Source organism: Neodiprion fabricii, chromosome 2, assembly GCF_021155785.1.
Source record: "Neodiprion fabricii isolate iyNeoFabr1 chromosome 2, iyNeoFabr1.1, whole genome shotgun sequence".
NCBI lineage: Eukaryota > Metazoa > Arthropoda > Insecta > Hymenoptera > Diprionidae > Neodiprion > Neodiprion fabricii.
In genome coordinates, this window is record NC_060240.1 from 9,724,380 (window position 1) to 9,742,114 (window position 17,735).

At 38.3% G+C, this 17,735-nt stretch overlaps 1 protein-coding gene across 3 annotated transcripts in view; it reads right to left on the reverse strand.

Annotated features, from left to right (window-relative positions):
• LOC124175663 (5-hydroxytryptamine receptor-like) overlaps positions 1–17,735 on the reverse strand; it is a 173,116-nt gene that overhangs the window by 13,534 nt on the left and 141,847 nt on the right. For 2 of the 3 annotated variants that reach the window (XM_046556064.1, XM_046556065.1), the window contains exons 4-5: positions 14,401–14,520; positions 14,166–14,289 (exon numbers count right to left, since the gene is read on the reverse strand). In XM_046556064.1, coding sequence (XP_046412020.1) covers positions 14,166–14,289; positions 14,401–14,520 — 244 coding nt within the window. The remainder of the gene's footprint in view (positions 1–14,165; positions 14,290–14,400; positions 14,521–17,735) is intronic. The other variant, XM_046556067.1, reaches the window with a different exon arrangement.

The window sequence follows — 17,735 nt, forward strand, 5'->3', positions numbered from 1 at the left end:
GAGGAATAAATCGTAAGCGTGTATCTTTTTCACGTTTATAAAAAAGATATAATAATTCGTTTACTCAAATGTCATCGACTGACGGTTGTTTTTTAATTGAAATCTTGAACATCAGTCGGACTTGTCAAATCATTATATTATAAGATCGATATTTGTAAAATAAAATTCTAATCATCCACGGAATTCAATTTTAGAATTTTAGAACTATAAACATAAAAAAAAAAGAAAAATTCTTCACCACTCGAAAAGATTGTTCGTATATTCTGAAGCGAGGTCTAAATTTTATTTCAACGAGACAAAATTATAGTTGGATCTTTTTTTTCCCGTGAACTTGTAGCGAAAAATCCTTATCGCGACCTGCAGGTTTCAAATTTTCAATCACACGTCGTGTGAACTCCAACTCGGCAAGTTCAATCTTATTAGGACTTTGCCATTTAAGCTTAATTCCTGTGCCGGAGTTTTACAGTTAAAAAATTTTACCCAGGTAGCCGAACTTCCGGTTGTTAGCTACATCTTAGTTCATCTTTCGCCGGTTCCATTATCTTATGCAAATTCCCACCCTCGCCGTAATTCCACCTTTCGTCGTAATTACGACACACGCTTTTAGAAGCGAAATTCCGATGCCCGTCAGATCGTGTTTTTTTCCCCGAGTATATATATATATATATATATATACATATATATGCAAACCAACACGAACTCTGGGATAATTCTCAGACCGAAGAGTTAAGTTCGCGTCAGAATTTTCTTTTCTCGTTTTTTGATACCGTACATAATTCATCTCGCACATTAAACCGTAAGCTCGTTGTTGATCCAATATTAATTGGACCGAAAAAAAGTTTCCAGGTCGGCACTCCTCGGAAATTTTGGATTTACATGCAAATGAAAGCAAATTATGAAATGTCTGTATATACTTGTGTGCAGATGTCAGTATATATGTACTGTAATATGGCAGTACACGCTACAAGGAGCTCCCTTAACCTTAGACGGTACCCAAAATTAGCATTATGGTGAAATTAATCACGGTAAGTCACACATCAAAAATTCTGCGAGGAGACAATTTAATTCGGAATGATCGAAGATTTTCAGTTCTGTGATTTCTGGCTTGGTGAAATTTCAGTACTTTGATCTTTGTTTCGGATTTTCGATATTCTTATGTTCGGAATTTTAGTCATTCTGATTTTCGGTTTTTCTGATTCCTTCCACCCACTCGTCAAGTAAACTATGCTGTGTGAGAGGTGCTGGTAAAAATCAGAATGGTCAGAATTCCGAACATATATATATATATATATCGAAAACTCACAATCGCGAAAGAACAAATTGGTGAATCTTCATTAATCCAGAAATAAAGGAAATGGAATGTAAAAGTATCGAAATTTGAAGTTATAGAATTTAGAATACGCAACTGGTGAAAATTCCGAAAGGCCGTTAGCGGAATGAGGAAAATGCGATTGCTCGCAAACACAAATAAATAACCTTCGGGTGGATCATAAAGTAGAATTTTCATCTATTCGAATTCATAAATGCGAAGGATCAAGAATCAGAACGGTTAGAACTCCGAGTAGTAATCTCACAGAAGGCTCGGAATACAGAATTGCGGTATATCAGAATCGTCGGAACGAAGAATCGTAATATATAAAAAGAGTCGGGCACATCGTTGGCCACGCTCTAAAGGCCTAACCCAACAGCTTTAACAACTCAAAGTTGTCCATTCGCGTTGCGTTCTTTCTTCGTTATTAAGTATTGAGTAAAGAATTTGTTCGATTCTGTATACAAAACGTTTTACAAGTCAAAATAGATTAGGTGGATAGACTCGGAATGTGAAATTCTGGTGTTAAGCCATCTATACGGTTACTTTCGGAATACCGATCTTTCTGAATCGTACGATTCTGAATAATGATACTTCTGCATTATGAATATCTGTTTTCTGCCGTTTCTAGACGATGAAGTTCTAAATTTTATTTTTATAATATTTGAACATTTGAGGATATGAAACTTTCTACAAATTCATTCTCTGGAATATTGACTCTATACGTTATTAAATTCTGCATCTCTGAATTCTTGCATTAACGTTTTCTGAAGTAAGTGGATTCGGATAATACAGCCCTCTACTAAATACATTATAGGTAAGCTGCAGCTTCTTATCGGGCACTATTCGGGACTTAAAATATCTGATAGTATCCGTTCTCTCACGTTTGTTATTCGAATTCGTTAAATTCGGAATTCTGCCATTCCGATTTTCGGTTTTTCTGATTTCGTACCCCCACCCGCTGTGTGAGTATATATTAACTTTCGGAATTTCCCTCTATCGAAACTTTATATTTCGGAACTTTGCTCTATCGTAACTTGAAGTTTCAACGATTCGAAACTTTGTTGTATCTTCAAAGTTTGATTTCTCCGCTTCAAGTTTCGTCGCCAAATCATTCGTAATCAGGCGCTTTCGTAACTCTTTAAATTCGTAACTTCAGCCCCGCCCCGAAATTCGGATCGCACGTTTTTTTCTCAGAAACTCGATGCTTCTCGTAATCAAGTAACTCAAAGGTAGTACCTATAAGATATCCGGAGAGAGTTCATCTCGTCCTCCGCGCACGACCGTCTCCCGGGTCCTCTTCATCTTTTTTTCTTTTTTACGCTCCCAACAATGCAACGAAACAAGGAATAGCTCTCTCGAGGACAGTTTCTACCTCGTGCTTCGGTAGCGCGAGCGTTCTTCACCGAGATATTACCTATACATAGTTTAGCCGTGCCCCGAGTTTCGGTATTTAATACACGCATTTTATAATACGGAGGAATTATGAATATTCTCACGCGTTGCCTCCCTCGGCTGTGAAACTTTTCAAAACCACTTCAACCCTCTCGTCATTGTAATTACGGTTACGACGACTCCGCGAATTACCCGAGGGCTTGAGTGTCATTTTCGACGAGTCTCATTCTCCAGTCTTATTCTTCTTTCCATTTGTATTGATCATTTTACACGCTCAGCTGATGGCTCAGTTTTTCATTGCGCTGATAAAAATGATTGTGAATTTTCCACCCATATCCTGTACGAAAGGTTGTTGATTTGCAAATTCGGTGCAATGACGTAACTTACTGCGTACTTGTCGTAAGCTTACAATGACAATTTTTGAGTTTTCTAAAATTTATAGGAAACGACACAACAAAAGTAATGTTAATTTACTGAATTGTGTCGTAAATTGATTAAACGGTACATTTATGGTGAACTCGCTGTTCCGTATCCGAATAAAACTTCCGATAAAGTGTAGGAAGTTTGACAGAAAAATTTTCAACACTCCGACAATGCGTCAAATTTTGGCCAGAAAAATTTCTAGGTACCAAAAGATTTCAGTGCAATGAGTATCGTTAAAATGTCGTTAGAAATATATCGTTCTAATTACAAGAAAATATTTTTACAAGTATGTAACTTTTTAATGCGATTATATTTGTCGATACTTTACCTTCTGGTTAACAGAAAGATTAAATCTATTAATTGTATCCAGTTGATAACATTTTTCCAGATATCGTCACGATAGTTCATTTACATTTTTTACTCGGGACTGTATTTTGCGATTATTATGGTTAAAAATGAGAATAATTGATGGTATGAGTATAATAGTAGCCTTAATAAAAAATTTCTCTGCGCGGATAACTGCGAGGTCTGGAAACTACGGGATAACTTCTTTAGATGATTAATAACAACGGATTAAATTTGCCAACCAAGTGCAGAGATATTCAAGCTGACGTTTCATCGTCTCATTGCAGCTGCAGTCTCAAGGCAAGAGTATAGGTACATGATGGCGGAATCGTCTAATTGTTATAAGTTGGAAACAAACTTGATGCGCTGCAGTTTCAAAACTCGTTGTAACAGCTGAGACAAGTTTTGATTGGCTAAATCTTTTAATTGCTGTGAAAAACTCTACTCCGAACAAGACGGTGACATTTCTTCTTCGCTTGATTGTGTAAGGTGGTGAACTGAAACCGTTTGTCAAGGTCATTAACAACTGAATTTTTTCACTATTGAATTGGTATAAATCGAGTGGTTAATCGCTTGTGAAATTTGGTTTACACCCGTACGTGAATGTTTGGAAACTTTTGAAATACCATTAAAAATTTTGTATAATCTTTGACATTTTTTCAAAATCCCTTGAGGTCATATCGAATCAATTGAAATCTTTTGAAATTTTTTGAAATCCTTGAAATCCTAGTGAAAATTTGATGAAATCTTTGAAATCGTTGTAAGTCTTATTAAATCTTTAAAACTTTTCGAATCTTTGAAATTTCATTATAAATTGTATGGAATCTTCGAAATTCTTTGAAACCATATGAAACCTATAAAATATTTTGAAATCCTTGAAATCCTCCGAAATCCGTGAAATCTTTTGAAATCATTTAAAATCTTCTGAAATCGTTGGAAACTTTGTGAAATCTGTGAAATCTTTTGAAGTTCTTGAAATCCTTCGAAATCGTTTAAAATCTTCTGAAATCATTAGAAATTTTATAAAATCTGTGAAGTCTTTTGAAATCCTTTAAAATCCTTTAAAATCTTGAGATCTTGGAATCGGGTATACACGAAAATTATGATCGATTGAGCCCTCGGTGCAGGGAATCACGATCATGACTTGGAAGACTGTCTCGTCACCGCAATGATCTTCACCTCGCTCGTCATCTCGCTGTCGGTAAATTTTCCGCACCCTATACTTGGAAATTCCTGAAACCGAGTGCGCTTCCGTAATGCGACGACGGCGTCGTGACGTCGTGAAGAAAATGCAGACTCGTTGTCGCGCCGAATATGCAGGTAATTTATCAGTTCGCGTGGTTCTCGGCAGGCACATTGCATGCGTGTTAGAAAGCGCTCAATCCGAAGTTTCGAGAGAGCGTCTTATCTCAGCTCAGGGGTAAGTGAAATGGAATAGGAAAATTAATGGGGTACGTAGATCTTCGAGTCGCAGGGTGCAACGGCCTGTTGGAGGTGCAATTCGCTGTCGCGATATCCTACCTTAAGCAGACATTACAGTCCTAGTCAAATTTCAGTTAAAGTCAATTCTCTCTTCGTTGGAGGATTATTTTTTTTCAACGGAGCGAAATCATTCGCTTAACATATGGACAAAAATCTATGGACGAACTTTGGGTGTCGAAATATTTCGAGATAAAGGTACTATACCAACAGATCCAAACGATCATCGGTCGCACTACCGAACTAGAATTTATAAAATTCCCAAGTTTTTTCACGCATGACGAAGAAGAGTGACACGAAAAACGAACACGTAAGTGACAAAGCGAATTTTCGACGATTTTTCCTTTACTTATTCATTTCTTCTTCTTTGCAACGATAAGTAGAACGGGTAGGATCGTGCCGAACAAAGTGAAATCGGAAATGTTGCAGTTCTCGGTCGTATTGACGAGTCTTCCGTACCGAACTCGCATCGCGGTTGCGCTGAACGATACCAGGCAGATAAACGAGTGGAAAGGGGGGAGAAAGGGGTTGGCGAACAACATGAAAAAGGAATTAATTTTCACCCGACTGGACCGTTTTCCCCGTATTCCCCGTTACACCGGTTTCGTAGGTAACCGTGAATGCACAGACGCTTGGAAATAGGAAACGAACTTAGCCGAGCATCGTGCACCGCATATAATATACGTTGGTATACATGCAGGGTAGTTTTATCGCAAAACGATACGTGTACGCGATCCGTGGGCGCAATTAATTCACCGAGATCTCCGCGTTGGCTCGTTGTATAAATCTCGACGTGTATAATTTCTCGGGGGGCGGGGAAATTTTACCCGGAATTTTACCGCGTTCGCAAAACCGTATCGTCGGAATGAACCCAATTAAAGTTACGCTGCAGCCACGCTGATTGTCGGATTCGTTACGAGTTGTGATATTTTTTAAATCACATCATTTGTCATTCCGCGAGCGGATTTTCTGCTTCAGACATTGAGATACGTACCGAAAATTTATACTTCGAAGGAATATTACACGAGAATTGTGCAAGCGACGTTTCATGCCAATTCCATCAATTTTCACATTTTCGTATTTAATTTTGTTGAAAATTTTCAGACAATGATAGCGTATCTGTATTATTAACTTCTATCAATTATTTATTCATAAGCTCACTCTTGGGTTATAAATAATAATCGATCTCAAATTCTCAAAGGGTTTCACATTTTTTTTTTTTCAAATTCACGACAAATTATCGAGAATTTTAGTTTTTATTTTGCATTGACGAAAGGCGGCGAAACTACGAAAATAATATCGGATTGGTTTTTCGCTTTATGAAAAACCGATTACAACGAAATATTTGGCATTTTTGAAAACAAATGCTTTCGGCGCAGAAAAAAAGAAAAAAAAATGAATTTCGTGCGTTACATGTGATTTCGTTAGGTTTGATATAGTTTTTTTTTTCTAGTTCCTCTATTAACTCATAAAATATGCAACGTCACGGATAAGATTGATTAATACTTTCCTATGTACTGAGAATCAACCGAATAAAAAATGTATAGCCTGAAACTGTTCGCAGCTGCTACAGCATCGATAAAATCGTCGCATCCAGCGTTTGAGAAACGAGGGAATGGAAAACATCTCCTAGACATCCGATTCACTGACCTTATCACCACGCGTCCAGAGTTGCATAAGATGCATGTGTACGAAATACATATATTTATGGATCCGGTATCCAAGTTGAAAAGTTATTGGATTTTATCCGGGCGAAAATTTAGCTGTAGCAAAAATTTCTCTCATCGTCGGCTGGGAGAAGAAGCATTGGAAATATGAAATTGCTTCTGTGGTGTAAAACGGCTTGCGGATGTTCGCTACTTCGGAAAGCTCTCATCTATTTTTTTATTCGTTTCATTCAACTTTTTCCACATCGTATACCCGAATCGAAAAATCAATATACCTGCAGGAATACTCAAGTTTTCATACATGCGCTATAAAAATACGCTACAGCGTTTAACAGTTCGCATAAGATTGTATTTTCGTGAAAAATTTGCAGAAAGGGTTACCGATTATTATAACTCTGACGCTCTTCAACCATAAAGTGCGAAGCTTACTTGTAACTGACGTAAGGTGTCCCGGAAAAAAAAACCTTCAAACTTTTAAATCAACAATTTCCTCTTTCAGTTGAACCCTCTTAGATCCAATTTTTGGATATTTAGAGAATTTTGCAACATATTTCTTTGCGGTTTTTTGCTATTTTTTATAGTATACTAATAGTTTTTCAATACTCGAAAGTCATTATTGCGATATGATGTAAATTATCATTGTTAGAAACAAGATGATTGAAGAAAATCGTGCAAATTGAAGGATCAATTCATATCCGAAAAAGTTACCCCCCAACTCGTATACACGTTTTGCATACATTGTGAGTTTTTGGGGTCGCTGATTACGAATCTGAAATCGGATTGTAAAAATTCAACATGGCGAATCCAGTATGGTTGAAGAAAATTTCAAATTCAATCGAAAACTCCCGCATAGAATTTTTCGACCAAATTCGATCAAATTTGAAAGTTTCTTCCGTCATTTTGAATTTTTGAAATCTGATTTCAGATTCGTAATCAGCGATCTCTGAAAACCAGAGAATGCTGTCTTGTCATTAAAGTTGATTCAGCACAACGATGTGTAACTCAAGAGTTTAAGGTGACATCGTATAAAGTTCAACTTTATTTAACATTCTATACTTCAACTGTTTATAAACCTCTATCTTATCGTACAAATATTTTAACCACCCAACTTTTGATCCACCTCTGAAGCGCATCGAAACTCGGAATTAACGTACGATTCGAATGTCTGAGAAATTTCAAACTGCACGCTTCGCGATCCGATGAGAATGGTGGAAGAATCGCGGGGGTTTTACGTTTGCAAAAGTGCATCGTGGTGGTGCACCATTCTCATCGTAGGTACGCATCGGGATCCGCTCGACGTTATTCCAACATCCGGCGCAATCTCCTCGACGATATTAAAGTGCGGCCAGTGTTCGTTTCTTCGATGTTTCGCGGTGCAATGCCGAAGCATGAATGACAGACCGGATATTGTGTTTCCATTTCATCCCTCATACCGCCCCAAAGATATTCCCAAAGATTTCCTGGGAGAAGGACCGAGGCACTTTCCATTCCTCCGAACTTATACATTCATCTCTGGAATTATTGCACACAGGATACGTCGAATTGCTCCGTGTGCGCGCACCGTGAGCTTATAAGCTTCTCGAGGCAACGCGTCGTGCCGCTTCCTACATACGAAAGCACTTTATATACGCCTGTCAAAATCATAACTGCGTATATTCAAATGCCGGCAGACTTCCGCCCGCTGCAGTTATGGCCTTGCGTTCTACATCCTCAATGTATACTTTTGCATTGTACTCGAGCCTTCCGCATTTTTCTCAAACCATTTTCACCCTTTCGTTTTCTCGACTCGTGCACGATATTCCCAAACTCTTTGACAAAGCGATATGACGTCTTTACGAAATCGGGAATGAAATATCGGGCTGAACGAAAAGAGGGTAGAAAAAAAAATTTCTCCTACACGGTAATCATTTTTTATTTTTTTCACTTTTTTCTCACGAGTCGCAACTGTGGGTATGAAAAATAATCGAACAAAGTCAAAACTGGTGTTATGCGTAGAAATAAGAAATTATTTTTTTCTCAAAGTCTGATAAATTGGAAGGTTATATATTTTATAAATAACGACGTTTAATCACATCATCGAGAACAGCCGACGAAACGATTCAAAGCCGGTGAAAACGTTACAATATAACTTTGAAACCTTTTTTTTCTTTTTTGTTCATTGTAAAAATGTGTTGCAGAATAATGAACAACGAAGCTCGATATTAACGAGATAATTATCACGCACGGAGACAGGAAATTTGAAAAAAAAAAAAAAAAAAAACCTCCGAACGCCTCAATAAATTACGTTCCGACAGTGAGGCAAGTGCGCGAGGTTTTCGAAAGCTAGTTCCTTGGGTTGGTAAAAAGTTCATAACAGCTGTGAGAGGGGATGGAAATAAGTAGCCGGTAGTTAATTATAATTTATAAACCTAGGAAGGACTTTATTACGAGGCGATCTTAACACGGCTCTTTTCTAAATCCCTTCTGCACCAGCAGGGCGAATCGCGTGTCCCTGGTATTGTTTTCTCAGGTCGTTTTGCGACTCGCTTAAAAAGGGAACTCGGCACAGGCTTCTCAGTGTAAGGTATTTTTGCCGTTAAAATTAACTGCCCGGCAGGGAAAAAGGAGAGGGAGGGAGTGCTGCTCTGTCGCGAGCCGGTTTAATTACCCGTACAAATTTACAGCCTATATTGATAAGCCTCTCTGCCTCGAGTCTTGTAATCAGCCCGATGCTTTCACGTCGTCGGATTCGAAAAACAAAGCAGTTTCAGCCTAAAATACGACTTTGTCACTTTAACGCCCGTATGAATTAACCATCGTTCGGCTCAGTTTATACATTCATGGATAATTGCTCGTTTCTAGGCGTGTAACAACTGTTGAAAAATGAAAACAGTTGGTTGCAGGTATGAAAAAAAATTAAATATTTCTTTTCGACTCTACAGAAACCGACAATAAATTTATACACGGAGAATTCCATGGGAACTCGACCGACGTCCGATCCTAACAATTTCTGATTTTGTTTAAAAATTTTTCTGCAATTGTCCCAACTAACAAACAATATCCTACATCTCTTCGGATTTTTTATTCAACTGCTCAATTGCTTATAAATATTTTAAGTTATTTAGAAAGGAAACTTTTGAAAAATTCTCAACAAATTCTCAGACTGTATTTTCTATTTCAATCATTTCAAAACCGGGCCCACAATGATACAACTTTTTCCACTTTTTTCAGCACTTTGAATTTTTTTGCCCGACTAAAACGTCGTTTGAACGGCCTGAAAATTCTTGAAAATTTCTCAAGACTTATATTTTTTGCTTAAAATATTTCTAGATCGGTTTCATTGCGAAGCGATGTTTGCCGTTATTTTTTAGCACATTCAATTTTTATATCAAATTCGCAATGAAACTGGTCTAGAAATGTTTGGAAAAGAAATTGCAGTTTTTGAGAATTTGTCGATAATTTTAAAAAAGGTCCTTTGAAAAAATCACTCTCATTATTTGTACACAATTAATCAGTTAATAAAAAGTCTAAAAAAATTCAGAGTGCCGTTTTATAGAGTTGGAACAATTGTAGAAAAATATTAGAACAAAATCAAAAATGTTAAGGGGTAGACGTCGATTCGGATCACATGGAATTCCCAATTTGTATGTGTTTAATTGTTCGTCGGGTCGTATGATTATTTATTCATAGGTCTTGCGCAAATTCATTTCCCTCAAAACCGCACCCGAGTATTTTCACCAATCTTTCAAGTCACCGTAAACTCTGATCCTGGTAGTAAACGTAAAAGTAACAACATTGCATCGAATTAGACAAGATATGTACAACGTATCACGAAAGGTGAAATAATTACCACCGTTTTATAGTCGAAGGTTATAAATCTTCTTCAATATTCAATCACAGAGCCGTATATTCTACATTTACAACCGTACCATTAAATTGTCTCGATTATCCACCCGAGTGTCCATAATTTTTAATAAAAAATTGATTAGCCGATAGAAAACGACTTTTTTTACAGAATTAAACGCCGCCGCATTCCGCGGTGCAACAATTCACGTTTGTAATACCAAAGTGTCACGAAAAAAGGAAGAACCGCACTTCATCCTGCGGGAAAGAAAATTCCAAACGAATTACTCTTGCGTGAAATAACAGAACCTTGCCACCTTCGATGAAGGTTTTAGACACGGAAGAATAACAATCGCAAGCTTGCAGCGTGTGTTCGACTAAAACATATCGATATACGGTGCGCGGTGCAACTTGGTGGAATGCATGAATATCGGGATCGGCGTGCACGATATTGCACTGAAAGCGATATGCATTGTGCGCAATGCGCTGCATGCATGCCGCAAGCTAAAGTGAAATTCTAAAGTGCATAATTATCGATCATGCGGGTATATACGTAAGCCTGAATACGTACACGTGAACCTGAGGATGTGTGCGATGCATTAGGTACGCGCTGAGAATAGTTTCAGAGTTCGCTCCGTTGTCAACAATCGCTGCACACGTGGCAAGGTGTTCCATTTCACGTTCCTTCATGTACCGCATACGTATACTTGTTATATGTATGCGTATTTATCCGTTTACAAAACAATTTTCCAGCTATAGATGCGAATACGCTTTGTAGTTGTACGTATATACGGGGTAGTCAAAGTGAACGTGAACAAGATTTGACCCTCACCGAATTCGTCGCCGATTTATTTCCCACTTTGACTCAACTAAACATACGCTGCCTAATTTTTTCACATTTTTTCAACCTGCCTTTTTTCGCTTAGCAGTGTTGAATATGGCTTCAATGATTCGTTTTATAAGAAATGGTTAATAAATCTTTGCTTTATCACGTTTTTGTTTCAACACGTCCCCCCACCGTAGGTCGAAACAGTCCTCGAGGTGTTGGTTACCTTGAAATGTATCCGAGGGTTTTTCATCCGCCAGAGAAAACTGAGCCAGTCTATCCAGCACGCCTGACTCTCTAAGTCCATTGTTGTAGCCTTTCAGGACCTCTCCAATTTTCTTTTTCCTCTTATTCTACTACGTTCTGTCTTTTCTTTTCTTTTTCTCTTCTTCTTCTTCTTCTTCTTCCGAACGGAGCATGTTCACGTTAATCCTAAGGCTTAGATCCAAGCCCACCACTGCATAAGATTCATTGATCTTTTCTGTCCGGGCAACTACAATAGGCTCCGAGTTTTCGATAAGCAAACTTTAATTTTCTGGTAGTCCGACGGTTCATTCGGGCGAATAAGAACGAAGATTGGATCAGCGCTGTCTATTTGGCTGTATATAAATTACCTCAACGTCTATATTTTAACGATTATCATGGAAATACGTCAGAAATGCAACGAACCAACTTACTGAGAAAACGATACCATAAATTGGTCCAAGAAAATTGAAAACCTATCCATCGATGGTGAGTAACGATTGCGAATTGGTTTCGGAAAGATGAACAAGTCTCGTAGAACAAAAACTTACAAGACCGATGTCTACAAGGTGTCGAATCTTTGCCGAACGGTCATCGAACGAAGTCCGCGTAGAGATGACTCGATAAATAAATCATTTTTCCGTAAAATGTAATGTTCGAAGATGGTAACGAACCCTGAAATGTCTCATTCTGAATTTTTCGAGACGTCGTGACAGAAATGACTTAAATTTGTGTGGATAGGTAAATAAGAGTCTGGTACCGTCGTCACCGAGAATAAGGTTCGAATCCTCGACAGATTTTCGGTCTGTCTGTCTGTCTGGTCGGAAACAGATAATGGCAACGGTTGCCGGGGATTCGTCGGCAAGGATGAGGACAAGGACGAGGGTGAGAATCGGGCTGATTGACGGTAATTGAAGTGCGGTTGGAAGCGTCCGCAGGTTACCCGTCATATTACGAATCCATTCGTCGATTGCGCGCCGAGTTGCTTTGTGACGGACAATGTGAGAAAGAGGTGAAGTGGGTATACACGCGAGGTTGTAATAAAAGAAGGCATTCCAAGGGGCGAGTTGTGGGTATTGGATGGCTCGAGTATCGGCGTTTCGGAAAACCGTTCAACGAACCGATCAAACAACTGGAAAGAAACACCGGCGTTGCAACGTCACAATTGTAATGCACAATAGATTGTAGAGGAATGAAGATGCGGAAGAAGAGAAAGAAAGAAAGAAAGAAAGAAAGAAAGAAAGAAACGAGCCGACATCCGACCTTCGGAACTTCAACAAGTTCGGAACTTTAATATCCATGTTCTTCAATGGACGACGCACGTTTTCAAGGAATGCTTTAAAGATATTTTCGACATCAGGTGTCTTCTGATAGTCAGATTTCGGACCCTTTGAAATTTTTACTTGTTCTATGGTTTTCTTGGTGACTTATCCGGACAACTATCCAACGACTATCCAAAAGATGGTTGTGAATTTAATCACCTTTCAGTCTTTCGAACACTTTCAAACTACTTGAGGTACCTATTCCTTGAACGTCCCCGAATATTTGACAATTTACTGAATTTGAAGCCAAGTTGTCGAACATTTATCCAAACGTTACGACTTTAAAAATCGTTAAATTTATACAACACATTATGGAGATGATGTACTGGCCACACTTCTGGGTGTCTAATAATTTATGTGCTGAATGATTTTAGATTTCTGATACAAACTGTCCTACACGTGTGAAAAATTCTGAAGCAACAGCGATAAAAACAGAGAGCCACCGAATGTCGTAATCTCTAGTTTTAGGAGTTGAGTTTAGCAACACAATTCATGAGAAATTTTTTATTCCAGCTTGTCGCTATATAGGCGTATTAATTGATTATGACTTATTTTTATCAAGAGCCAGTCTAATTTACGAGTGATTAAGAAGGAATACCTTAACCCTTTGAGTCATAGTGCTAAGTATTATTACCACCTATTTTTTATCCATTTTTTGTTTCTTCAGAAGATTTTAAAGCATATTTTTTTAATGTTTTCTGCTATTTCTGATAGTATGATGTTAGAATTTCAATGCTAGAATATAATTATTACGACAGAATGTATAATTATTATCGTTAGAAAGAAATTGATTGAAAAAAATGGCGATAATTGAAGGAATAATTCACTTCCGAGAACACGTAATCTATGTTTTTCAAGTTGCTGATTACGAATCTGAAATGGGATGTTCAAAATATTCAACATAGCGGACGAAAATTTCAAATTCGATCGAATCCAGAGAAAAAAATTTGACAATTGGTTTGTGGGGTCGCTGATTACGAATTTGAAATCTGAATTCGAAAATTCAGTACGTCGAATCCAATCAGCGACCCCGAAGATCCCTGCATCGAGTTTTTTTTTCAACCAAATTCGACCAAATTCAAAATTCTCGTCCGCTATATTGCATCCGCCATCTTGAATATTAAAAATTTGATTACTTAGATTTGATATTGACTAAAAGACGTGTCTTGTGGATATAATACGTCGCTATAGTTTTTGGGATGATTTTCTAAATTCCAGTGTATACCTAATAAATCGCGAGTTGCCTGATCTCCCACCAATTAACTTGTATAGTTTATTCGACTCTCATGAAATCGGCTCGAACGCAACGATTAAATAAAAAAGCGTCCACTAACCTGTCCAAGGCGATAGCGACGAGATGTAAGATCGAGGCAGTGCAGCATAAGACGTCGCTGCTGGTCCACATGTCGCATAGTTCCGGGCCAAGTGCCCACTCGTGTGATACCTCGTACACGGCTCCTGTCAACAATTCTGCACTAAAACAACCCTGGCGAAACATCGCCGACGAAGAGGAGAAAAATAAATTCAAGTCTCAAGTGAATCGGGACTACGTTGAGGGGCCCAACTTACCCAAAGGCATGACGAGGCAGGCAACAAGAAGATCGGCAACTGCGAGGGAGAGAATCAAGTAATTCGCAACGCTTTGGAGATTTCGTTCGAGGAGAATCGCCGCAATGACGAAAACGTTTCCTGCAACAAACAACGTAGAGAGCGAAAATTATTTCAACAATTCGTGAATTACTGGGTCAGTTTTATTTCTGTAATACACGATTCTCAGGTCATAGCGTTGATGAAAAGGTAAAATTTTTACATTGATATTATCAAATTTAAATAAATCCGCCATATTTTAATTCTGGTAGAAATTTCATTGCGTAATTACTACGTGTATAATATCACGAATGGAAATACCGGATCCAGCTTATTACTATTTCTATTCTAACGTAACGATGCGTACCGAATTCGGTTTAAATCTACTTTTGTTGACAGATTTATTCAACTCCCAGCTTCAGACGGATCCATCCAATCGACCCAACAGCCAGTGATTGAATGAGCTCTACTAGCTACTCGCCGTTTCAGTCATAACAAAGAAGAACGAGAACAGAAATCTCTACAGTATTTACAATCTCTAATCCGGATTACGGGTCGGAGAAGGAGATCGGATGTTATTGTTTCCAATCAAGAGCGTGTATTTATACTTGAGCGCTGTTCAAACTTGGGGATAATTACTCTCAACCGCAAACTGACTCAACTTAATTGTCATTCAAATTCAAAGAGGCATGTTTTGTATACTTTTCATAGATACCGGGCTTAAAAAAGCCACTTCGGAGCCTGCAGATAGGCAACTGAACGTTACAATTTCGTTACAAAGACGCAAATTGTAACTTCGGTTGCCTATCCGCAGGCGGCGAGGATTCTTGTTTCCGCGTTTAACCCTTTTTCCCACCTTTTTATCAGTTTTTTATTTAATAAACTACTTTTTCGATATCAACCGCCGAGTTTTTAGGTTTCACACGATCTCTGAAATATTTCCACGTCTAAGAAAAAAGAAAACAAACATGTACCAAATTTATTTATTTATTTATTTATTGCAAAAGTAGCACATGTAAACAAAAAAAGATTTTCTGCTAAACTAATGTGAAAATTTGAACACCGATCAGCAGTCTTAGAAGCCATCCCATACTAAGATTTATCGAAACCAAATAACTTTTTCACTTTACGTCCGCCATATTGGATCCGCCATTTTGCATTTTCGAATCTTAAGCTCAGATTCGTTATCAGTGACACGAAAATCCATGCAACATGTAGTTTTATCAAAAATCAAATAACTTTTATCGAATTCAGATATTATTCGAATTGTTGTTGGTAAATATTTATCGGAGAAGATGTGATCACACGTATGTGATAATTGCGAATGCTGCATGAGAATAAGTGCAAAATCTATGGACGATCAATAAACTTTTCACATCGTACACAAAACAGGCATGTCAATTGCGTTGAAAATGGAAATTAAAATAAACAAAAACGTGTATTCAAACGTGAAATGATTCAGATTTATTTTCATCTCCCAAAATCGAAACAATCGCCTACCCATATTACAGATTTTTATGAACGTCCCACCCTCAGGAATGCGAGAGCGGGAAATCAGGGAGAGTCTGCAGTGCAAGACGAAATGTGACGTCTGACTTGGGCCGAAGCTAAGGGTAAGGAACATTTGCATGACAACCATTTTTTTGGACGTTTTACTTGGCTTTGCAAACCGTTGATGCAGGTCGAGGGTTTAAGGGCTGGGGATTTTCAAGGAGAAAACGATGCAATATTGACGCGACGTTTCCGTTAAGGGTCGGCAAGGGTGACCCGAAACAAAACATGAAAGACAAAAGACGCGGAACAAGAGGTTTTAGAACTTTCATCGTGGGTCCAACGAGTGAAGCGGCCGGAGCAACGAGCTTTTGTGACGAGCAAAGCTTCCTTTCCGCTGAAAGTCAAAAAGGTCTTGATCTTCCCCCTCCACCCCCATTGTACTCGGGACTTACGGCCTGCTACGGACTTTTATTATCTTCCTTGTGCAAATTCATTTTTTATATATTTTTCGGCTTAGTACCGTTCAATTTTCACCCAATTCTTCCGGGGTTTCGTAAAAAAGTGGGAGTCATGCATTGTACGCTATGCTGTAAGGGGAGTAAAGAAAACGAATGAGAGAAAAGTCGTTTGACAACTGCAATACAAGAAGAAAACAAAACTCGTTCAAGAAAGCGACACATGTGTATATTTCCCGAAGACGATGTCAAAATTAACAGCAAAAAACTCTCATTTCATTTTTCTTTTCATCAGAACACTGGTCGAATTGATTTTGTCGAATAAAAAATGTCGACCCCTTGATTTCCTGAACTGAAACAGTAAACGTATTGTAGTCCTTCTCGAACTTGAAAAAAAAAAATTCATCGCATAACTCAGATCGCCTTTCGTAATGAGACCAGAATTGTCCTTTCTCTCGGTAGGATATCAACATTAGAATTTTTTCACCCCGCAAAAAGCTAAAGCTCGCGGCAAGTTCTATTTCGGCATTTACCAGCGACATCCCATATTACATAAATTGTCTCGGTGAGGACAAAACAGGCTTCGCTCTTCGTCAACGATTTGTAAAAGCAGCTATTATTCTCTGGCTCCTTCCGGAGCTTCTTGTTCGACACAAGCGCGCTTACCACGGAATTTCTTCGAACTATTCGCTCGATTGTAGCTGCCAGGGTTACCAACCACTAGGAGCCACCTTTCCCGTGTCAAATAACGTCCATAGCTCATCAGCCTTTGACTCAGTTGCAGGTTAACCAATCTCAGAACCGAGCTTTGATATTCAAGATCCTTTACTGGGTGTGATAGCTTACAATCAGTAACGGAGAGCTGATAAAATGACTCATCCAGGCTTCGGACTGTCCGTAAAATGGATCAGTCAGGCCTCTGATGTTTGTTTCCCTTCGTCTTCGCTGTTTTTTTTTTTTTTACGTCAAATGCGCAAAATTCATCAAGTTTACAATTGAGACACTTTGTAGGTGGTAAGTTTTCGGATAGCAACTTAAACGCTAACTTTTGTTCCCTAAACATCTCCAACAGCTGTGGAATTTTTCCAGATTTCGTACGACGAGAATTGTAACGCAAGGAGCTTTTCGAAAAACATCACTTTCTGACTTTATTTCGAACAATATCTGGACATGTATGGAACGTAATTATACCGATTCAAGCCGAGTGAAAACCACTTGTTTTATGGATTTTTAATATAAGTCCAAATTCTGAGCAAATCGAAAAAGTCTGGAGTTTCACTTAGTTTTTGGATGATTTTTGTTTTAGTAGAAACGGCCGTGTCATTAGATATTTTTTGAATTATTATATTCGTAATCTACAAAGATATT